Consider the following 24,788-nt stretch of genomic DNA (forward strand, 5'->3'; position numbering starts at 1 on the left):
CAGTACCATCTTAAATGGCTTTAAACTAAAAGAGGGAAGATTTAGACTAGATACAAGGAAGACATTTTTTATGCTGGGGGTCATGAAACACTGGATCAGGTTGCCCAGAGGGGTGGTAGATGCCCCATCCCTGGAAACATTCAAGGTCAAGTTGGACGGGGCTCTGAGCAATCTGACCTAGTTGAAGATGTCCGTGCTTATTGCAGGGGGTTGGACTAGATGAAAGGTCCCTTCTAACCCAAACTATTTTATGATTCTATGATTACAAATGGAGGGTCAGCAGACACAGCACTAAGTCCCCTGGGAGATGTTAGCTCATCTATAGCACTGGGCTGCTGCACTCCCTCTGAGATCATGGATCCATGTAGTTTATGGCTCCAGTGACATGTGGCTCATTCCTGGATAACACATTTGACTACTGCTGGGTCCAGCAATGGCTCTCTGCTGGAGATAACCTTCTCAAACTTACCACTCAGGTAAGTGGTAATTGCTTAATTGACGAGTCTGTGCTTCAGCACTGACCACCCACCGTTGTTGTGCTAAAAATCAGATTCCATGACTGTGTGCAAGTGCACCAGCTTTTCCTTTTCTCCCTCTTGAGAACAGCATCTTACGTGTTCTGTGAGAAGACGACACCACAAAACTGAGCTTCCTCATTTGTGATGTATTTCATCTTAATGCATTTTCACAGTAGCTTTTCTGAGGTATCTGGTCCTGTCCACTACATGAGAGGGACATGAAATGGGGATGGACTAGGAGTGCTTGTCTTAGAAATCTGAGTAACATTAGTCTTTATGTTTTGGGAGGAATATCAATGTTCTTAAGAGAGAAATCAAATTCTTATCTTTGTTATTACTGATGTAGGAAGGTAAATATGAGAATGTTCCCAGGGTTTTTGAGCTTGAGGAAAGAACGTCTTTTCACCTTGCTTCCCGTACTTTTTAAAATCATGTCTAAAGACAGGCTTTTTTCTTAATTATCTCCTGACCCACAGGTTAACTTTGAGTCATTAAATGGAGGGAACCAAGATGCTTTGAATGAATACAGTGGGTATTGAATGGGTTCATGCATTAGTCATGGTAATTTTCCTCTGCTGTTCTGACCCTCATTTGTACAACATAGATGAGAAATTGTTTTTCCTGGTATTCACTAGAACATGAGGATAGTACCCGTTTCCCTAAGGGGAGAGGGTCCTGAGTAAGAGATATCAGTTCTTCGTGTGTTTTTCACTGGGCAGATGTGAAAAGAGAGCTCAATGCCCATGTCTTTGCACTATGGCAAATGCAGAATGGTAAATCTCTTTTTGGCAGGGAATAGAAACTTTAAAGATTTTCACAGAAGCTAGGCTAAATATGCCTGTTACCAACTAATTGCAGACAACATCTCAGTCTCTGGTTGTACTATCTGGAGGTAAAACAGGTAATCGAAAATGTGTTCTCCACCACAGAAGGCCTGCAGTTGGGAATGAAAAATCAAATCCTTCGAAGAGACACAGGGACCGTCTGAATGCGGAACTGGACCACCTGGCCAGCCTCCTGCCTTTTCCACCTGACATCATATCAAAGCTGGACAAACTTTCCGTCTTGCGCCTTAGTGTCAGCTATCTCCGAGTCAAAAGTTTCTTTCAAGGTAGGTGTCTTTAAAGTATCAATATGCGATTAAAATTCTCCCTCTAATTTATTGCTGCTTTGCACTAATTAATAAATGGAATAAAATTATCAAGTATTATTATATTGATAAAGGAAGGAAAAAAAAACTATTATTGAACTTATTTGGTGCATGGGATGTTACGTTGGAAATTTTGTGCATTTCCTCCTATGCTGTTTGTGTGTTTTTCACCAAATAATTAGATAACCCCCACGCTCCCTTAGCAGGCTTTAGGAAAAAGGAAAATGTGATGGTAAAATCCCTAAACCGGCAAAGAGGCTTGGGGCAGATGTAATACCTGTAGATACTTTGAACTCCCTTTTTGAAGCTATTATCGCACATGTTCACAATGTCTGTTTAAATACGGTGTGAAAGTCAAGCAACTACTGTATTACCTGTGTGTGCTGTGTGCCAAGAGGAAATGGGCTTGCTTGAAAGGCCAAAAAGATCACTTTCTTTCAGAATAAGTGAGATCCAAAGGTTAAAGTGTTGAGTAAAGCTGTACTAGGCTACGCTTTGTTTTTGTAGCTGCCTGGCACACCACACAATGAAAGCCAAATGTGCATGTTCAGATGTACATAATAAGAATTCTTTCAAATTTGCAGACATTTTTAGTTTCTTCTGTTGCTGAAAAGTTCACAAGAGGAAAATCTGGAATAGGGATTTAGCAAAGAAAATCCTCTCTGTAACTGTCAAAAAAAAAAAAGGCTATTTAAAGGAGTGTAATTGGCCAAAACTCATAGGTGGACTGCAGAGAAAAACAGAAGTATTTTTTTTATGCACATTATTTTTCCTTTGCTACTCTTTACTACTCCTTCCTATTACTACTCCTTATTATGCACAGTGTATGCAAGGGAGCCTTATATTTTTTTGGTTTTGACTGGAGAATACTATCTGTTGGTTGGTTTCTTGCTTTTTAAGTATATTTTATTACAAAAGAAATGCCAGTTTGAAGAGGCTTTGGCAGGCTGCAGGGCATTTACAAGCTGACATCAGATTAGAGATGGTGACATTACTGATAACAGGAGCCTCCCATGTCAACTGTGGCAGCTGGTTGCCCAGCCTCCAGCATCCTGCAGTTTACCGAGTGCCCCTCTTTCCCCTTGAACACACATACCTGAGTCTTACGGCCCCTTTCTCTGAGCTTGACTTTCGTTTCTCATGGATTCACAAGGAGTAAGTCATCTTCGGCTGCCTTTACTGCTCTTCTGCCAGAGTTTCTAAGATCCATTGTCTCCTTTTCTTTAAAAGGGATGGGATAAAAAGAAAACAAGTAAAACCAGACTTCAGTACTCTGAAATGTTCCATGTTTCGAGAGATTTCATTTAATTTAATCCCCAAATTACCTAACTGAACACATAGTTTGTGTTGCCTTCATTCTTATTTTTAAATGTTTACATCATGAAACTAAGGTTACAGAAAGCATTGTTTATAGTAAAGGAAGGAAACTACATGCCATTTTAAGACAAGAGAGCAGGCTGGAGCTTCACAAGGGTGGAGTGGAGGAGAGGTGAGCCCTGGAAACAGAGCTGGGTGAGGAACGGGGTGCTAACTTTCGGGTAAAAGCAGGAGCTGCAGCTTCAGCTTCATGGCACGTCATGATCTGCTTCCTTGTAGCTGTGGAGAAATAAGGCAAAATCCGAGTTTTTTTAAACAAAATCTTTGGTAGGGAGCCACCTAAAAGAAGGAAACAAAAAATATCCATCCCAATGTTTTGATCTTTGTTGTGATGAAAGAGGACAGAAGAGCAGAAATGGCTTGTTTGTGGCTTTTTAAATCAAAGGATAGTACTAAGTTGTGAGCTGTTATAAACACTGTGAGGATAGAGAACAGACCAGTGGCACACAGAGATGTTATAAAATTGGATAAATAAAATGTATCTGGAAAAACTGACCTAGCAAATCCGTACTAATTCACTCAGGGAAAATTAATCCAAAGGAACTGGTGCTCAATAGAAGAGAGAAACCTGGAAAAGAGAACATAAAAACAATAATCGAAGAGGGACAGTGGTCAGCAAATTGTTCTATGCTTGTAATACGATATGTTGACATAAACAAGAAACCCAAGTGTGGATTTTGGTCTGTTCGCCCAGAGGCAGCATGTCACTACACAGGAAGGTTATAATCCCTCTCTGCATGAGACCAGCATGACTCCATCTGGAATACAGCTTTCTGTTGTGGGCATCTCCTGGTCACAAGGGCATTAGTACATATTAAGGGGTGTGGAATAAACACAGGCAAGTGACTATAAAGTTGAATGGACAAAAAAAAAGAGTGAAATTAACTCTAATGTGTGCAGCTTGCATGCTTCAGCTGCTTGTCTTCATAGGAGAGAAAGACGAGCAGGGAAGGAATTGCTTAGGATATTTTAGAGTGGCACAATAGAGGATCCAAGGAATGATGGCTGAAATTTGGCTTGAATATCACACAAAACATATCTGTAATGAGCTCTGTTCAGCTACCTGATATTCCTAAAATTGATGCAGTGGAGATTCATGACATGGAAATTTTTAATCCGTGACACACAGGCACATGCATCTTTTGTTTAAAAGACTGTTCTTGTGAGTTTTGAAGAATTTAAGCTTAAATTGCATGTTCTTAAAAAGCGCATTTAAGAATGCTGTCTGCCATTTTTTAAAAACCATGAACAGTGCTATTTGGCACAGAAGTTCATATATGACATTGCAGGTTCAACGTGTAACAGTTCAGCAATTCCCATGACAATTATAATTACACACCTTGAACAGTCTCAGTGGTCTCTAGACAAACTTGTTTACTTACCACTAGGTGTCCTTTCAGTAGCTACTCTGCAATACTCAGTATATGACACAAATACCGTATTTATAAAGATCAATGGCCAATTAAAGGGCATGGAGTGACCTCACCGTATTGATTTCAAGTGTGAAAATTATTTTGCAGAGAATTAGGGGAGAGAGACAATATTTGTCAGTCCTTTTTTTCCTCTTTGGTGACCACCTTGAAGCATGTGGCCAGTTCATCTTAGTGCAGTTGTCTAAGCAAAGGCCCGGTTCTTTTCCAAAATTTAGATCTGGATGTTGAGACAGATTTTTCTGGTATTCAGTTTAAGTCACCATGGTGGATTCCCTCCCTCACTCTTAGATATGTTTTTCTTTGGCTTCAGAACAATCCTTCTCTCTACGGTCTTCGTATCTCTCTTATCAGTTGGCAGTGGCTCTATTAATAGCCTCATTCCCCCCAAGCTATATGCATTTAGTCATTTTGCATTTTCCTGATAAGCACTTGAAAATGGCTTGCAGCAGTAACCTTCCAATCTCACCAGATCTCTTGTATAAAGCGTCACGGATCTGAACCTCTGCTTAGACTGAGAGACGTCAACTGCTCCAGGAAGCTGTGCCGGTCATTTGGCCCTGACAAAAATTTGCCTTGGGTGGGGCTCCCATGGGAGTGGAGTGGTACTTAGTGGCTGTGACCACTTGAGCTTGCTGGGCCCCTATCTTGGCCGTGTTCCATCTTGGTTAATTGTAGTCCGTCTTCCTTTACCACTCTTGACAATACATCCTTTAGTACCTCTTACTTCTCAGTTTTTCCACTGGCGGAAAAATGGTGGTCTTGCTGCACTTAAAAAGCAACTCCCTTTTGTTGATCATTTACATTGTTCCTTTCTAGTATAGGTATTAATTCTGTAAATTTATGTAAAAAGAATAGCACCTTGTTCTTTTAGTATCTCAGATCATTTCTGAGAGACAGCTAACTTAAGCCTCCCAGTACCTGTAAGGAAATAGTTACGACAATTTAGATAGATGAATACAGTTACAACTAGGGCTCCTCATCATTCAGTTCTTGGTGTAACTAAACTTGTATGAGTAGGCCACTCAAACTTTCCTTCAACATGCCATTCATTAGTCTTAATACTTTAAGCATTCCTCATAAATGATAACTGATGCTGTTGAATACAGTCTTAGATGGCAAATGTAGAGACCTCCATATGGATCAATTTTTTCATTACTCAAGAAGTGGGGGTATTTTAAATCCTTCACTACATAATTTATGTAAAAAGTAATTCAATATAATAGCTTGTTACTTTTCCAATCTAATAGCTTGTTACTTTTCCAATCTGGTCATTTTATTCATGCAGAAATGTGTTTATACACACATACACATATGCAAACACGCAGACACAAAAAACAGTGTCATCCCAACAAAAATCTCCCTTGCAGTATTATTTTGACTCCCTGTGTTTATTTCAGACTTTAGTGCCTTCTCTGTATTTTCTTACTTCCAGACTTCATTTCATTTTGAAAGCTGAAACTCTGATAGATTTATGGGTGACTAAATAAGGAATGTAGAGAGTCATAGATTAACTCTGTGAATAAATATATTCAAAGTTTCTGGAAATTTTATATTTAAATTGTAATCCAGTTCTTTCCAAAATTAGTGACAGTCAAGCATGGAGACATTGTTTGACCTGCCTTAGACTAAAGTTATACATGGATTTTAAACTGAATTACAGTAGAGTCTATGAAATTTGTCTACAAATGTTAGTTCATCTGCTTCCATGCAGAATTTAAGATTTTAGGAAACAAGCCTGTAATGGACTTTACTGAGGAAAGAATCAACTATGGCTAAACCTGAGGGTCATTTATCTAATGCTTTTGTAAATCTGTAACATAAGTGATTCCTCACAGAATCACAGAATTTTCAGAGTTGGAAGGGACCTCTAGAGATCATCTAGGCCAACTCCCGTGCTAAAGCAGGATTGCCCAGAGCACATGACTCAGGACTGCATCCAAGCGGGTCTTGAAAATCTCCAGAGAAGGGACCCCCACACCCCCCCGGGGCAGCCTGTGCCAGTGCTCGGTCACCCTAACCGTAAAGTGGTGTTTCTGTGTATTGGAACGGAACTTCCTATGTTTCAACTTGTGCCCATTGCCCCTCGTCCTGTCACTGGGAACCACTGAAAAGAGTCTGGCTCCATCCTCCTTCAACCCACCCTTTAGATACTTGTATGCCATAATAAGGTCTCCCCTCAGCCTTCTTTTCTCCGGGCTAAAGAGTCCCAGCTCTCTCAGCCTTTCTTCATAAGGGAGATGCTCCAATCCCTCAGTCATCTTGGTTGCCCTTCGCTGGACTCGATCCAGCAGTTCCCTGTCCCTCTTGAACTGGGGAGCCCAAAACTGGACACAGTATTCCAGTTGTGGCCTCACCAGTGGCCACAACACCTTCCTTGGCAATCCCTAACCTCCAAGCTGGAGCTCTCCTACTGCAGTTTAAGTCCTCCTTCTACAGAAGAACAATTTATTCCCTTTTCTCGTGGCACCTGAGCTTTTACAGCCATGATGGTGTCCCATGTTTCCCTCAGTCTTTTCTTCTTTACACAAAACAGTCCTGCCCTGCTCCTTTGTTTGTTTGGTTTTGTGCTTTTTTTGTTTGGTTGGGGTTTTTTTTTTTGGTTTTGGTTTCTTCTCTTTTTTTTTTTTTCTTTTCTCAAGGGCTATATCTGCTTTAATCATTCTTGTTCTGCTTTTGTCTTTTTTTTTTTTTTTTTCAAAATTAATCTAGGATATGTGTGATGCATCCTTCTGTTGTACAGCAAATGACTGATAACTTTTCTCAGAGTATAGTTTCTTAAGTAAGCTTTTTAAAGTTATGAAGACATGTAATATCTATTCTTCCCGTCCACATGTGCAGTTGTAGACAGTAATTAATTTAGTGTAACATGGCAACATATCCTTGACAGATCTGTTGATTTCTACTTCTTCTTTATTACCAGTACGTCTTTACAAATAGGGTGTTTGATATTTTTCTCCAGTATTTTTCTAGGGATTGAAGCAAAGCTTAGTGGTCCTATTATCCTTTGTTTTCCTCTTCCCATGCTTTCTTAAGAAAGCTCCATGTTTGTTCTCTTCTAGTCTTTCAAAATCTCCCCTTTCTGTCATAATTTCGCATAGACTAATAGCTCTGAGAATGCTTCAGCTCATTCTCAGAACATGCTGCAATGAGTCTTACCAGATACAACTAACTTGCGAATATTAAACTCATCCAAGCACCTGAGGTGCTAGCCTTGATGCAGGTGTTTAGTGGCAGTATCTGTCTGATCCTAGCTGATGGAAGCAAAAAGAGGCAAAAACCACTTAAACTTCTGGTTTTTGCATTATCTGTAGCTCTCCCTCTGCTCAGTAGCAGAAAACTCTTTTCCCAACCTTGTATGGGCAAAGGACTTCCAGCATGCTTTTTATAACCTTCCCTTTCCTGCTACATCTTATTTTATGCATTGGCTTTTCTGTTTCTCTTCTTATACGCTTGTGCTTTATTTTATTAATTTAAAAAAATGTTTTCTGTGAGATTCCTGTCATTGAAGAACTCAGGATTTTATTAATATGGTCTTTTCTTATACGTACCACTCTTTACTGCCCCTGAGATAGTTTACACCTGTCCCTTACACATTGGTTTGCTGAAGGAACAACCAGCTCCTGCTTCCCTTAGATATCTGTCCTCTGAGATTTTGCCTTCCAGTTCTCCAGGTGTACTGAAGTCCTTAGGTTCTGTGTCTTCATGTTGCTGTGCCTTGAATTGCCACTGCTGGAAGAACGATCGGTTCCAGCATGTCCTGGTCACTTCCACCAAGCTGCTCTCCCTCCTTCTAACCCATTTCTCTCCTTCAATTAAATCTCTTTTATAAATTTATTTTTTTCAGTTCTGGCAGGATAGCACACACTGTGTGATTTCTGTCTTTCCTCTGATTTAGCATTTATATTAGCGGGTCATTTCCTTTTACTCATTTATGTGTTTGGTGTCATCCAATTCCCACCGATGTTTATCTTTAATGGAAATTGGATTTATCCCTTTTAAGAAGAAAGCAACAAAGGATTCCTCCCAGTTGCCCTGATTTTCTGTATCCTCAGTACAAACTTGCAGTTTGTTCCAGCTTTCATGTCCTCCTGCTGTATCCATGGCTGTTGACCTCATAGCTCAATAGCATACATGAACTTCTTACTACTTTGATTCAGGGGCTTCTTACTACTTTGACTCAGATTCCTTAGGTTCATTCATTACATTCTTTAGATTAGACTGTCCTAAGGAAGGACAGATATTATTTATTATAGTATTTGAACATTTAGTGCAGCACTCTACACTCCATAGCTTGCAGGCATGTTTCTGATGTGACACGACTGTCACTCCAGTGACGCTCACAGAAAATTAGGAAATTAAAACTTGAAGTGCGTGGGGAAGCAAAGAATGATCTTGCTTTCAGTGTATTATCCACACCATAATGCTATTCAAAACTGCTTTATGAGTGCTGCTTACCTGAACCAAAGCTCCTGTTCTGAGGATCCAGGATTGCACTGCAGTACAAGCAGAGGGGTTATCAGGCATCCCTTTTCCCCCCACTGTCTCTCCCTAACATTTCTGGTTGCCCAGAGTTTTCTTTTCAAATTCTCTCAGCTAAAGTTTTTTTCTGGATTGGCAATTCTTGCCCTTTTGATATAAATATGTTTTTTAAATATCACTTTACATAAGCAAGGAAAATTTTTCCACAACAAGATTTAACTGATTTTGAAACTAAACTCATACGTTTGAGTTTATTGTTACAATTATGGCCTATACTGGATACATTTCCATGGGAAAATTTCTTCTTTCATTTGTTAGCTACTTCCAGTAGCCTGAAGCTTTCCCTTAAATTTAAAACCACTGTCTTAGCGAATCACAGAAGGGTTGAAGTTGACTCAATGATCTTAAAGGTCCCTTCCAACCTAGACGATTGTATGATTCTGTGAAGTTGGAAGGGACCTCTAGAGGCCATCTGGTCCAACACCCCTGATCAAGCAGGGCCAGGACCATGTCCCGATGGCTTTTGAATATCTCCAAGGATGGAGACTCCACAACTCCTCTGGGCAGTGCTTGGTCACCCTTATAGTGGAAAAGTGTTTCCTGATGTTCAGAGGGAACCTCCTGTGTTTCAGGTTGTGCCCATTGCCTCTGATCCTGTCACTGGGCACCACTGAAAAGAGCCTGGCTCCATCTTCTTTACACCCACCCTTCAGGTATTTTATACATGCTGAAGAGATCCCGTCTGACCCTTCTCTTCTCCAGGCTAAATAGTCCCAAATCTCTCAGCCTGTCCTCCAGGAGGGATGCTCCAGTCCCTTCATCATCTTTGTATCCTTTCATGGGGCTCTCTCCAGGTCCTTTGTACCTGATATATTTAGAACAGATACAGAAAAAGTAAAATAATAAAAGATCTGAAATACAGAAAAAGATTATAAGAGAGGCTACGTTAAGAACAGGATAAAATACCTAAATCAGCAACCATGGAATTATGCCTCCTTGACTTCATCTCTTCACTCCAACCCATCTTTTCTTAGTATGATTTATATATTGAGTTCCGTTATGGAAATAAGAGGCTTTCAGATTATCAACAAGCCTGTAGTTTTTGATGAAACCTGTACTTGGAATTACAAATCTAGGATTTCAGTTGTGGTTTTCTGCTTAGCTAGGGTTGAAGCTGATACCTTGAGTCAAGAAGTCCCCAACAAATCTGAACAGTTTAACAAGTTTGTTTTTTAAAGACATATTCTACTGATTTAGAGTACTCCCAGTGCTGTCCTCTGAAATGGAATGCCTGAATGATTTATTTCTTGAATGAGAAATAAGAACTTTTCTTTTTGCACAGATACAAAATGTCTTTAGGGTATCTGTTGTTGTAGTCCACAGTCATAGCTTATTAGATTGTCTGTAAGCATTTAGGCTGTTTACATTTCTTAGGGCAGTGTATTCATTGACTTGCACTGAGAAGTCAGAGTGGGTAACAGGTAAGGTTAGTGGCTGTATTGAATCATTGTATTCAAATGCCACAGCATTCGGAGTGTTTCAGCCAAAATGGGAGTGTTCATGAAAGAAACATTTTCCAGGGAGGTTGTTGAGGCCTCATCCCTGGAGGTGATCAAGGCCAGGCTGGACGTCGCCTTGGGCAACCTGGTCTAGTGGGAGGTGTCCCTTCCAAGGGCAGGGGGTTGGAACTTGGTGATCTTCAAGGTCCCTTCCAACCTAAACCATTCTATGATTCTATGATTCTCTGATTCTCTATTGCTCTATAATTTTACCATCTTCATAACAACATAACATTTGAAAAAAGGAAAAAGTGTTCTGCTACATAAGTGGTACGTAAGTAAATCTTTGAAGGAAGATCTACTGTGTGCAAGTCATTATCTAATCAAGTGCTAAAATACTACATCAGTGAAATTTTTGTAAAAGCGTCAAGACTTTAAGCAGGCTAGCTGCATATACCCAGTCCAGAGATCTGGCAGGACTCATTTCTGGAGAAGCAGCTGAACATTGACTTTCCCCTACACTACCCATTTTCAAACAGTGGATTATTTTGACTAGGTTTTTTGATATTTTTAATTGCCAGAGAGACTATTTTATTATGACATATTGCATATACCAATGCTTCACTTTTTTCTTTTCCCCTTGTTTCATGAGGACACCATTGATTCCATGTAACAAATACCTGAGACTGTTTTGCACTACACGTCCTCTTGAATAACCTGGAGATCTTTCTTACCCTTGGGAGACCTTTGCTGGCTCTTGGAAGAGGACGTACCTCCTCTTTGTGCCTTGTTGTAAGAGGATGGACCTCCTTCTGCTAGTTGGTTTTCCTCTTTAGTTTTCTGCAAACAAGATGGGTTTTGTCAGAGAAGGGGAGTAAATTTACAAGCAGGATTTACTTGAGAATAAGTCTATATTCAGAAAGAACAAGAAGACTCTTAAATTGCTTGAATTCCTGTCACCTTTGAAGACCAAGGGAACCTGGTAGTGCAACACTATGCTAAGTGTCATTCTGAGAATGGCTCTAAATTCCATACCTATTTTTTTGAGTAATGACAAATAAAGGGCCTTACTTACAAATGTCAGATCTTTTCTGGTACTCCTTGGGTACTCATGCCATGTGCTGTGGGTTGTTCATGTTGTCAGACCCCCACAAGCTGTCAGACCTCAGAGCTGTTAGGCTGAGTCAGTCATCTGCACAAAGAGGGCTGGACTCTATAGACTTTGTGCTGTCTTTGGGAAATACACGATCATGATGATTCTTCTTGCAGAACTTCCTCCTGTGATTCTGGATCTGTATCTTATACCACTTTTCTATTGCTGGATGCCATTCAAGTGAACTTCCCTGTAAGCCTCAATGTTTCTCCTGGTATTGGCAAGCTGATTACAAAACCAGGGAGTTGGAAATGACAAGTGACAGGAGAGGAATCTTTCACTGTTAGATTTCTCCTGAGGGCATTTGGCACTGGAAGACTTCTACTGGTTCTAGCAGTAGTAGAAGTACACTCAGAACCAGACAACATGGTCACAGTCACACACAGTGGCTGGTTTTATCGGTGTTCCCACAAACCACAGCTGCTATATTGGTCCAATGCTAGTGGAAGTCCCCAAAATACTTTGAGCCATTAAGTGCAGGTCTTTATCTTTCTCCAGCTTGCTTATTCATTTTTAACCATTCTGATTTGGTAGGCTTTTATGCTCAGTTGCATTTGTTTAGCTCACACGATGCATCTCAGGTACCATTGATGTAAATAAATGTAGGTATGTGGCCAGGAAAAAACTGGGCCCATCGAGTCCAGTAGACTGATATACATACTGTCGTCTGTAGTCAGTGATGTTCATCTTGCTCGAGCATTGTGCTTTGTTGATCCTTCCTCTGGTGCTAAGGCTGTCCTTGGCCCAGCCGGGTACCAGCTGCTGAAATACCCTCATAGTCCCCTGTGGATCACACCCTATTATCCTATGCTATAATGAATGAACTTTTACTGACCTCATTTTCTTGAGTTAAATTGTGTTTGGATGTTGGAGACTAAGAAAGAACTTAGCATAAGTTTAGTTCGACTGCAATCCAAGTTTTCCTTGGATATGGAAAAAAGATTGGTTTTCATCATAGGAAAGATGGTATTTTTACTCCAGAAGTTGCTATCAGTTGCAGTGATTGTAGAAGGTCCTAGCAATAATTCTGTCCTAATCACTGCTGCAGTGGAAGGGAGGTAGGAAAGCATTCCCTCAGGCATGAACTTTGGCTTGGTTTACACTTGTTCTCAGCTTCATGAGTGATTACCATCTCTGAGAGGAAACGTGTTTCTTTACTGTCAAGAAAATGATTTACTTTGTTTCTTATTTTAAACACAGATATGTTTTAAAAGAAAGACAATACCTCTTAGCCAACGGAACAAGGATTTTAGCTTGACATAATACAATTGCATAGGGCTTTGAAGACAAATAGGACAAATAGTTTTAGGCTAGAGAACGGTGTGGGAGACTGTCCTCCTGGTTTTTCTTCTCACTTGCTACCACCTCACTTTTGGCTTACAGCATGTGGTGAAGCTCTCTGCAGAGAATTCTAAAACAATGTGGATGTTAGAGCAGGTCCTATAGCAAGAAGCAGAGTGGCTATGTCACTTTGGGGATAAGCCCCTGTGAATTAGTACTTCTGAGAGGCACAGCTTACTGGAGTATGTGCCTTGCCATCCCAATACAGCCACACTTTTTTTCAAACTCCTGTTATCTCTGTGTAGCAGTGTAAGACACTGTGTGCCCATAACAATATCCTTAGAGCTAGCTTGAAGACCTCTGCGCTACACTCCATCATGTCTGGTGCAGACATACCTCTCTGGTACTTGCCAGATCAGGTAACTCCAATCTTTTGAATATGTACAATTATATTTGCTATGCCAAAGTAGATCTCAGGATGACACTTGTGGTCCCTGGAGATGGAAAGCTGCAAGTGTAGGCTCAGACCAAGTCAGAGCACATGTTTAAGTGCATATAAGTCTCTCCTGCTTGTCATTTATCACATTTTCAGGCAAAACCTGACAAGCTGTCATAAGACCATTTGCCAGTTAGCAGCATGGATGGAGATGGGTGAGAACCAGTATTGGGTGGGAACAGTATTGTCGTAGCTCCTTTGAAGACAAATCTTCCAAAGTAGTGTAAACATAGTCAGGAATTATTTCTGATGAGACTTTTGGAAAGGCAAAACCATTAATATCTTGAATTAAGAGCCTGCTGTTCAGATGTAAATCTAAACCACTGCTTCTTTTCTAAGGCTTTTAAAAATAATTTGAATTACAAGACTACTATTTAGCTTTTGGACTTTGTTGTACTTTTATAGACTCAGTTCATGAGGTTCCGAAATGCTGTCTTGTATGCCTCACTAGCAGTGCATGGTGGTTGCTGAGACCCTGAGAAGTTCATTAGATGCACTCTGAAGGCTGAACGTGCGGGCAAGGGAAGTGTGGAGGTTGCACAGATGTGTCAAGACTAGACAAAATGATATTATTTTAAATTACACTTACTAGCACTTTTTCTTATTGTGATTTTCAGTTGGAATTCATACATAATATAGATCATGTGTAAAGACAGGTTTACTGGTTGTGGTCAAGCTGGATGGGTGAGGGGGGTAGGAACGTGCAGGGTGGGCTGGAGGGGAGACAATAAAGATTAACAGCCACGTCCATAACTGGCTTCCATCATTTACTTACTGGATTTTCATATAAATGCTGTGTTGCTTCTATCTATTAACCACTCACAGATGTGTTTTATTACCTACTTTCAAGAGCTTTATTTTCAAAAATGTCTTTCTTGTTCTGCTCCCCAAAGTTCTGCTAATTGTTAGGCCATTGAAGCTCTGAAACCATTGCCTGTCATGTGCATCAGTATTGTCTCATTGGGTTTTTGTATTGTATTTTGTCTGTATGTGTCTGTTGTTTCCTGCCTTATACCACATATACGCGTGCTTTGTCAGTGAGTCACCAGTTTTTTATTCTGAGGGGCCAAGTGTGTTTGCATCTTTAATAGCCCTAAAGATCCACTGGAACGACTCAACCCCCGGACAAGAGGGTACCAAGACACGGAATAGGGCAAGGCTAAGCGGCCTGAGGGCTTCCTGTAATTCATTCTGTCTTTTCAAGATTTTATTTAGTCTCTCATAAATTCAATTTAAATTTTGTTTACTGATAGCATTTTATTGACTTTTCTGAATGTACTTGGGGTGGGTTTTTTTGCATACTGTGCTTGGAGTTTTAAATAAGTTTAAAACTAGCAAATGAAATCTAAATTAAATGCTAGCAATAAACAAAACACCTCACCAGAATTCAGGTAGGCAGCCTGGTTAACCTAGTTACTACCCCAGAAAATGTGTGCCAATGACTGGAAGCTCATATTTTGTCATGTAACACTCAATGGTGACATCTTCTCTGAGTAGCAGCCTGAGGCATTTGTTAAATGTTGACATGGAAGGAAGGACATTATCAGATGACCCACAGACACCGTTTCTTAGGATTTCTTTAGTAATGGATTTTCTACATTCTGACTAGTCCTCACAGTCTTGGAGAAGACTGAAGTCTCTTCAGTTCATGCCTTTCAGTCTTCCTTGTTGCGTAATTTCCAAAACAGTTTGGCGTATCTTTGTCTGAATGTTGCCCATGGACAAGATTGGTGATTCCTCTCTCTTCTCCTAAACCCCTGTCTGTTTGGTTGCCAATATCACTGCTGCTCCAGCATCCCCTGTCAGAAGCATGTATCAGGGTGCTGCGAGGGCTGGCTGCTCCCTAAGGGATGGAGGTTCCCCGTGGTGTCCATCAGGGCCTTCCAAACAGGGCCTGTCCCACTACTGCAGCCAGGAGCACGGTAGCCGGGGTGCACTGGGGACAGCCCCAGCCCTGGGCATCGGACATCTCCCTGGGGATCATCTGAGGCCACGCTCTGCCTTCTCTCTCTGTCTTGCCTCTGTAGCCTGGGGACATCTTGTCCCCCTTCACCGTTTCTGGACCACAACTTCATTTCTGAACATGATGCGTGATGTTGTCCAAATCTTGTATCTTCCTCATTTTGTAACATCTGTATCACAGGCCTTCCTGACATCAGAAATCATAGCTAGTAACTTCTCTTTCTTGCCCATTTCTCTGAATGAGCAACTTGCTCTGCCACCTCTATGGGCAGCTCTATTCCCAGCTTTTTTCCATTAAGGCCGTGTAACTGTAATAATCCTTACTTATCAAGTCTTTATTCTTATCAGTCCCCTCTCCTCTTCCCATAGCTTTGACTCTTTCTCCTACAGCCATTGTTTATTTTCTTCATGTTGCCCTTTAAGGATGAAATGCCCTTCTTGAAATCACACCCAGGTCAGCCACCAATTCCTCCTGCACAAAAATCTTCTTACTTATAAGCAGAGCTACAGGTGGCTGGGAGGTTTATAGAAGTCTGAAAGTAAATAAATAAATTGATGATTTAGTCAAACCCAAAAGTTCATGATTTATCACATGATTTATAAAGCTGAATCTATGCAAGACATCTGTTTTTCTAGGCTGTGACTAGATCTTATTTAAATGCTTGGAAATCATAAAACATGAGATGGGAACTGGTTTCTGCAAAGCTATATGATTAGTTCTGTGGTTTGGCTCAATGGATTACTATAAAGGACTTGTTTTCATTCAATTTTATTTGGCCTAGTGTCTTTTTTATGTTATTGGAAAGAAAATCCCAACTGCCTAACAGAGATGCTTTTCTTCTCTACCTAATATAGCATATTAGTGCTCCGAACATTCACCACCATGAAATGAAATAATTTTTTTAGATGAGGCACAGCAAATTTCCCTTTATAAATCCAGTTTTCATTTGATTATAATTTTTGGTGCAATCATGTAGATAACATAATTGATAAATTTTCTAAAATATTGACATCTATATAAGTAGAAGTGGAAACTGAATGCATATCAGTAACCTAAATAAAATGCTTACAAGAGAAGTTAAAACGTACTTTAAAACTTCCTTCAAAGAAGCTCGTAATTTCTTTTGTGAAAATTCGATGCTATATAACAGTCTTGGCCAAACACATATCACATGGATTTACTGTGTCCCTAAAATTCCATCGAAATCCCCTCAATGCATTCCCTTTTTATATCTGCATGGGATATATCAAGTTGAAGGTATATATAGGAAGTAAATCTCTGCCTGTAGTTTTCTGTTGTAATAAAGAAAGTGTCCTCTATTCCCATACACCTCTGAACCTGCAACATGAATTGGCTACTTACATATTGGAAACAGCTGAAAGAAGTTGAGAGAAAAGGATTGAAAACAAGCAAAGATCATATCAAAATCAAAAGCCAACATGTTTTAAGTTTTATTTTTCTAGTCCATTAACAATTTCATAACCACTTTACTAATTGTACAGCTGCAAAACATATATGTCACCTTATATTAATCTTATATATTCTCCTGAGTGTTTCAGCATCTGTACAGAAAATACTATCTTCTCTGTGTTAATATTATGTTGTATATCAGTGTCACTGAAAACTTGTTACAAAAAGTCCATATTTTTTCCCCAAATAATTTATTAAAATGATACTGGGCCATCAAATGACCCCTATAAACCTTGTACGGGAAAATGAACCAATAAATAATACTTTATGAAAACATTTATTGAGAGGAGAAGTAATCTAACCTAGATAGTACATCTTGAACTGATGAATGTAAGGATTTATGTGGAAAATATTCCAATATGTTATTATGAGGTCAAAGACAGTAAGTGGAGAAAAATGGAATTGCATTTCTTCTTTCCATACTTTTTTCTGTCTTAATCTACATCGCAACATACAGAAAACAGCTGTACATCTCAGAACAAGTTATATGTGTGTGAGTAAATTAGAGATGTTTAAACTTACAAGAATTACTTTAACAGCTATTTAAGGCTCTGTCATGCAAAGTGCAGAGTGCTCTCAAATTACTATGTTTTCAACAGGAATTGATTGTTTTCAACACTTCAGAACCATCGGAACTGTATAATAATTAAACTCTAGCAATACAGCTCTATATACCTGCTTAAGAAAAGAGTTCTTTCTTGTAAGCCAAATATATACTTGGTGACAGGGCAGAGAGTTTGAAGGTATTACTCATTGCAATATTCAGTCTTCGTTCTCATTGATGCTAGCAAGTGCTTTAGAAATATTTAATATATTTGGTAGTAAGTGCCATATTATTTGGGGACAGTGATCCACCCTACATTTGTTGCTGCCGACTTATGGCTAGGAAAGCAGAGATAATGTCAGTTTGAAGGTTTGCTTAGAGATCACACCTTTTAAGTATGATGATGGCAATTGATAATGTCTTTAAAATCAGTAGTGTGACTGAGATAATCACCTCTGGCAGAACGAGGTGGAAGGAGAGGTCAGTTTCTGGACAAAGGACATGCCCCTTGCAGCAACACTGCAGGGGCACTAAGTTCAAAGAGATCATTTGGAAAAAAGGAGTTTATTGTTTCTTTGTTGTCTTTTTCTATTCAAGCCACGATCTCCAGTCAGAGGTCAATGTGCTTACTTTAAATATTCTAGCTTCAGCAGATATTCTGTCTTCTGAATATTTGAACACAATGTTCAACTAGCTCAGTTTTAGTTCTGGAAATAAAGTAGAACGGTTTCTCCAGCTAGAGAGAAGGTGCAATGGCAACCTACAATGTGACTCTCTGTTGCTCATCATTCTTTTGCCAAATGATACACACAGCAGCACGTGAAAAACATGTTGGAGAAGACATGCCCCCATGCCAGGGGTATGGGAACAGTCTTTTTTCAGTGATGCCCAGTGATAGGACAAGAGGTAACAGGCACAAACTTGAACACAGGAAATTCCATCTAAACATGAGGAGGAACTTCTTTACTTTGAGGGTGGCAGAGCACTGGAACAGGCTGCCCAGAGAGGTTGTGGAGTCTCCCACACTGGAGACATTCAAAACCTGCCTGGACGCCGTCCTGTGCAACTGCCGTAGGTGACCCTGCTCTGGCAGGGGGTTTGGACTAGATGATCTCCAGAGGTCCCTTCCAACCCTGACCATTCTGTGATTCTGTGATTCTGTGACTTTTAAGTCCTGAAATGCCTGTAGTGGAGACTGGGAAGTGCAACAGAAACCTTCCAAGGATGAAGAGGACAGTGGGAAACCTAATCTGCTTCCCACTGAGGCAATCTGCCAGGAAAGACCTACTCTAGGCAAAATAGGGGCAAAAACCCTGTTCTCTGAAAACAACAGGTTTGGTTGTGGGGAAACATAAAGATGACTGGTGAAGTCCTTAATTCCTTATTATGTTTCGCTTAATTTTGGCATTAGTGGAGTAATACAACTCAGGCCTTCGGAAGCTGGCCCACTGTTTTGAAAACTGCAGTGCCTGAAGTTAAATGTATTTTTAGGAATCAAAGCAAAAATTCCATTGAAAAGGTTGAAGCTTGGGAGGGGTGAGCTCACACCTTCACCACTCTAGTAATTTGGCTGAAGAGTGTTTTGTGCTAGGTAAATTGGGCACCAGCTAGCCATACTGCAGCCAGATTCACAGTGGTAGCAGGCTGCTGGCGGGAAAGAATACTGGAAAGTGAACTCGGATCTACATGGAGATAAAGGGATACATGTGAACAATTTGGGGGATTTTATCAGTATACTTTCATGTCAAGCTTTTAATTAAATTTGCCAATTTTATTTTTCCTGAATGCACTTTTGCTATTTACCTTGGTGACTTTCCTTCCCTGTTTCAGTGTCTGTGGTTTGTTAATCTGTTTACTTCCGAAACCTTTCAGAAATATTTTCCACCTATTTTTCTCTGGTGCCCTTTCTAGAGATAACCCATCTCACCTCTTTTTAAATGCTTTTCCTTTTTGCATCTTCCTCATCTGTAGATTTTCCTGTTATCTCCATACAGGTTTTTTTCCCTCTTTTCCCATCTTTGCTACAACACTCTCCCTTTTCCCTGTATTCCTTGCTTCATCCCCAAACTCTTCTTCTTACATCTGCCCTCTGCCGTTCCAGAACTAAATCTCCATCTCTTCTTGTTGACTGACTATGGTAGGAAAGCAATGATCCTCTTTTTTTTTTTTTTTTTTTTTTCCCCTAGTAAGACATTGTTCTCATCTCCTGTTGGGTGAAAGAAGACCAGGCAAACCTCTTTTCCATTCTCCTCCATGAGGGCCTTTTGCCCTATGTGGTCTGGGTGTGGTGAGCTCAGATAGCCTGCTGATGCTTTCATTGCATGGGCCACAGGGAGGGGATGTACCTTCCATTCCCTCCCCTACACAGAGCCCTACCACAGTGTCAAGATGATGAGAATCGCTGCAGCAGAGGGATGAAGCCTTCGGGCGGGAGGGGGGAATAAATAATGAATTGTTGTCAACCCTCCCTACTGCATTAGGCTGCCAGATGATTGCTTATTCCTTGCTCCCACCCACACGCTTCATGCCACCACCAGCATTCTTGGTCCTTTGTGGCTGATGTTGTGGGCTAGTCAGCTGATGAGTCAGCTCTGCTAACCAGTGCTTTTCCAGCTCCCCATGGCAGGGACAGCTTTGGCGTAAGAGTTTCAGCCAGCGTTATCTGCATGGAAGGGGGGCACCGCTTGGGCACATTAATTGATTTATTTAGAAGTTTACCTTTCCACATATAAAGAGCAAGTTTCCAGGGGTGTGCAGTTCGGCCCAGGGGTGTGCAGTTCGGCTCATCTTTTTCTCTTCGCATGTGCTCCGATGCAGGGAGTTTTGAAACTACACCCTGTACACCATCTGTTAGGATGGGAGTGTGGAGTTAATGGGAAATTCAAACTTTGAATAGGTCAGGAAATTCAAAGTTTTGTTCTCACAGCAATTAACTACATGTTGGTCTCAGATGGTATTTTAGCTCATCGGGTTAATGTACAAAACGAATCTTGCGCCACAGCTGAGTTCCTGCGCCACAGCTGAACTTGGCATGGGGACCGAGTGGGAGAAGAGATGATCAGAGCTTTAAAATACCTTTGTGCCTCCTCGATGCCAGGCAAGCCTGGGCCTCTTTAGCGCTTCCCAGGGGTCAGAACACCCTCCGGGACTGGCGCATCCAGCGTCTCACAGCTCGTGTCAACTGAGGAACATCTGGGCAGTGGAAAATACATCAGGCATAAGAATGTTCCAGCTGCCCCGTTCCCAGCCTGCCCCGTCCTGCCTTGATTCCATCGACTCCCGGCTGCGTTGCCTTGGCCGGGGTGCTACGTTTAGACACTCTGGCTTCTTTTCTCATCCTGCACATCAGGCAAAGGCTGTGCTGTGCTGGGACAGGTTGTATGGACCACCACATGCGGAAGGCTCAGTCACAACAACTTGCTTTAAACTAATTTCTGCAGCCACGCTATTTGCTGTCCTCTTCAATCTGCCTTCTACTTGGATAGTGCCAGGTATCTTTCAGCAGTCCTGGCCAAACTCTAACTTCATTTACTTTTTGCAGTAAGAGAACACTTTTTTCCTCAACTTCCAGAAAACAACTAGCTGGAAAGCACTGGGCCATGGTAGAAAGGCAGCTGAACAAGTATGTACAGTATGTTGGGGCAGCAGGAAGAAGATGAGAGTAGAAGGGATTTTTTTGAGCATGCTTGCTATAATTTTTGTAACTGAGTTACTCAAGAATCCTTAAAGCTTGATTGTAATCACTGTAATTTCTCACAGTACTTAAACTTATTTCTAATGAAGGAATACCTCTTAGCAGCTATTTAAAGTCAATTCATTTATTAAATCATGATTTATATTACACTAATATGAAATAGTTTTATTTTGGGATTATTAGTTGGAGTATAAGTGAGCTGGATTACATTTCTCTGGGTAATCTTCAAATTAAATAAACTTCACAAAAAGACTAAAAAAATAATGTAAAGCCAGATTTGCAGCTAATCCAAGTTGCTGTCTGCGTGTTTTCTTATATATATAGGTGGGGTACAGATCTTTGACAGTCAAGTACAAGTTTTTAGAGCTATGGAGGGAATGAGGAAAGCCTACAATAATTATTTGGAAATTGGCATATCAGAGGTCTTTGTTTATCCTGATTTCACTGTACTAAATTACTGACCAATTCTTTCTCTAGAATTGCAGATCCAATTGCACTTAGGCACGTGTATTAGATGCCTGCTTGCATCTCCTTAGAAAATGTAGCAATTGACCACACTGTCTCTGAGTAGAAGAGATCATATTCTTGAAAAAAGATTGCAAATATTTTATTTTCATATAAAAGGGAATATAAAAAGGACTCTCAGTAAGGCAAGACTTTTTAGTTACCAGCTCTGTGCCCAGACTGCCGTGCAGAACAGAGCTGAGCAGCAAGTATTCTAGCAGCTGTTTACCCTGAAATATCCATATGTAAACTCATTCCTGCTGTTACCAATAATTTTTTCACCAACTGCCTCCAGAAGAACAGTATAATTTGTTTGTAAAGGTAAAGTAGCACAACAGTATTCTCATGTATCTCTTTCCATAACTAGAAGGGAAAAATTGCTGTGTTAATTAAATACTTGCATTAGTATTTGATGCTCTTTCACTTTAGATAAACTTCTTGTGGTCTAACCAAAGTTCATAAACAGGGACAAAGTCACATCTCTTTTGTTTAGGCAGGAGTTGACTTTGTATCTTTTTAATTTCCACGGGAAGTTGTTGTAGCCATAAGTGAATGGGCACAAATCAGTAACATAAGACTCAGGGCAACGTCTTCAGAAGTTTTCAGAAATCTTTGAAACTACGGCCTATCTTCAAAAATGCCTGCAGCCTTGACTGCACCAGTACTGTTACCCGTTAGCCTCAAGGTCACTCTGGAGGCTGTCAACACCCTCCCTTTACAGATCAGCATCTCTGTCTCATCACCTCCACCAGCACTCTGTCCAAGCTGAGAAACTGTGGTGATGCTCAGCATCTGAGGTTGAGCCTACCTCACTGCCCTGACTTTCCATCCACGACGTGAGTATGCCAGGCTCTGACAGCAAGGCCCATCAGCAGTAACCTCACAATCCCTTGTCCAGTCTCCAGCCTAATTCCCCTCCATAAATATAGGTGAGACTTGGAGTAGAGACGAGGCTGATTTTGGGGTGTCATTAGTTTCATATCAAAGCTAGACCAGGAGGTCATCTTTTGTGTAAACAGCAAACTGCAGTGCAGATGGGAAGGGATATCTCCAACAGCTTGAGCTGGGTGAAGATAAACATCAAGGTCAAGCCTGAATATCCCTGTGGATGAAGCCGAGGGCACTTCACAACCTGTAGGTGCATCTCCAGAGCTCCTGAAGCTGTCTCTAGCATGTGTGGGCACACCTGAACGAGCTTTCACCTGGCTAGCGTGGCTAATAATAACAATGAACTTGTGGGACAGTGTGCAAACAAGTCATCTCGGCCCGCACTGTGAGTCCTCAATGGGCTTAACGCTGTGCCCTCATTGCTATTGTTACTTTTTTAAGCTGGATTATAAAGCTGGTTTGGGCAAGCCTGTTTGTGCTGCCTTTAAATGAAATGTGTCTGTGTACTAATCCTCATAAAATGTCAATGAGCAATACATCCAACTTAATTTTTTAAATTGTAGGCTCCAAAGTAATTTAACAGCTTTTGGAAACTTTATTTCAGGTAATTAGTGCAAATAATTCATGATGGAACAACAACGGTTGCTTTCATAGCGCTAAATGCTTGTGAAAATAGGCCAACTCGCCGCTTCATTGGGTAGAGTTGACTTATCATAAGAGAAAAAATATTTTCAACTTTTTTCTTTAAATTCTCACCTGCTCCCCATCACCCAAAGGCCATTCCAACCACCACCTACAAGGCACATCCATGCAACAGATTAGTATGTGGCTTATTTGTGGGACACTGTCAGCTAAAATATAAAACAGGATTTTCTGTCCTAGAAACAAGCTCCAGCTAGTACTCATATTTTCATAGTATTTCTTCAGGATAAATTTTTGATAGTAAGCCCGTTTTCCGATCTACCATTTCTGTATCATTGGTATTTCTAACACTGCAGCAGGGCAGTGTTTAATTCAGAGCAATCGTATCTGTTGTTTATTGAATCTAATGTTTGTTTGACTGTTTACCATGGCTTTTAAATATCTTAATTAGCCTAATTCGCAGTAGCACATGGTTGGCAGACATGAACCTTTAAGATAATAAAAAGGAATGAGCTGAATAAATATTTGGAAAAGGTGCCAGTGTAGTTTAAAAGAATTGTAGAGCTATTTATCTTAACCTTTTAATTTGATTCTACTCAGGCAACGCGACTCTATCCAGATAAAACTCTAAGCTATACATTTCTTCCCTGCTCCAACTGAAATAAAATAGTCCCATGGCATGTATCGGGGGAAGCCCATGCATTAACATGCGTGTGCCTTATATCGAAAGGGTCGAAAGGATGGGCTGCCTCTTTAAAAGGTTTCCGTGAACCTGTATTGTTATAGTAAGCTCTGGTAGGCGAGGGGTTGCGTGACTGCAGCAGACTCATTTGTGACCTCAGAAAAGTGGTTATGAAAGTGATCTCTTGATCAGAGGAATAGAGCTCTGCTGCCTGCCAGACCAGCAAGGCAGAAATGAGCCTCCTCCCTGCAAATCTGCCCCGGCAGGAGAAAAAATGTTCCTCTTTCAGATGCAGCATTCATAGACTAAGTCTGTAAAGATTCCTCTGAAAAATACTCGGCTTAAAACAAAGTAGGGTCGAGAATATACATTTTCTCCAGGTAACTTGCACATTTTTGAAGAGTATGCGCAAAAGCATCTTTGCTTTCACTTTTTGCAATTTGCAATGCTCATTTTCTGCCTTAAACCTATTCATATTTTCCTTAGCATAGTGCTAATAAGTTTTGTTTCAGTGGTTATTGAACTGACTCCGGCAGCAAGTCGCAGTGTATATCACGGAAGATCACATTATAACTGACAAAAAACCCAATATAACCTGATGTTTATGTCACATAATGAGTGTAAAACAGATCTGATCAGTCAGTAGGTAAGAAATCACCAGTTTTCATCCAGAAGACCTTCACAGAATAAGAAGCATGAGAAGTATTTTATTTATCACAATTCTCTTTATACACACTATTCACCCAGTACTGATCACGTGGGGAAAACTGCAATTAGCTCTAATTGCCTTGAAAGTTGAGGCTACAATCCCATATGTTTCATGAGCGGAAGACAAGTTCCCTGTCCTTATCCCATACAGAATACTCCTTATTTCTTTGGTAGCTTGCTATGAGTCAAGGTAGCAGGCACCTTCACAGGAGTCAGACTTGCCTGTTCAAGCCAATGACACATATGCAGAAGAGTTGAAACTGGAGAAAAGGTTATATTTTATTAGCTAGAACTTTGTCTCTGAAAT

General features: G+C 40.5%; 1 protein-coding gene across 1 annotated transcript in view; it reads left to right on the forward strand.

Moving 5' to 3' along the window:
- The window catches only part of AHRR (aryl-hydrocarbon receptor repressor), a 71,373-nt gene that overhangs the window by 7,550 nt on the left and 39,035 nt on the right, over positions 1-24,788 (forward strand). Inside the window, exon 2 of the mRNA XM_009885888.1 lies at positions 1,448-1,629. Within this exon, the coding sequence (XP_009884190.1) occupies positions 1,448-1,629 (182 nt within the window). The remainder of the gene's footprint in view (positions 1-1,447; positions 1,630-24,788) is intronic.

This window comes from Charadrius vociferus, unplaced genomic scaffold (assembly GCF_000708025.1).
Source record: "Charadrius vociferus isolate BGI_N301 unplaced genomic scaffold, ASM70802v2 scaffold195, whole genome shotgun sequence".
Classification (NCBI taxonomy): domain Eukaryota; kingdom Metazoa; phylum Chordata; class Aves; order Charadriiformes; family Charadriidae; genus Charadrius; species Charadrius vociferus.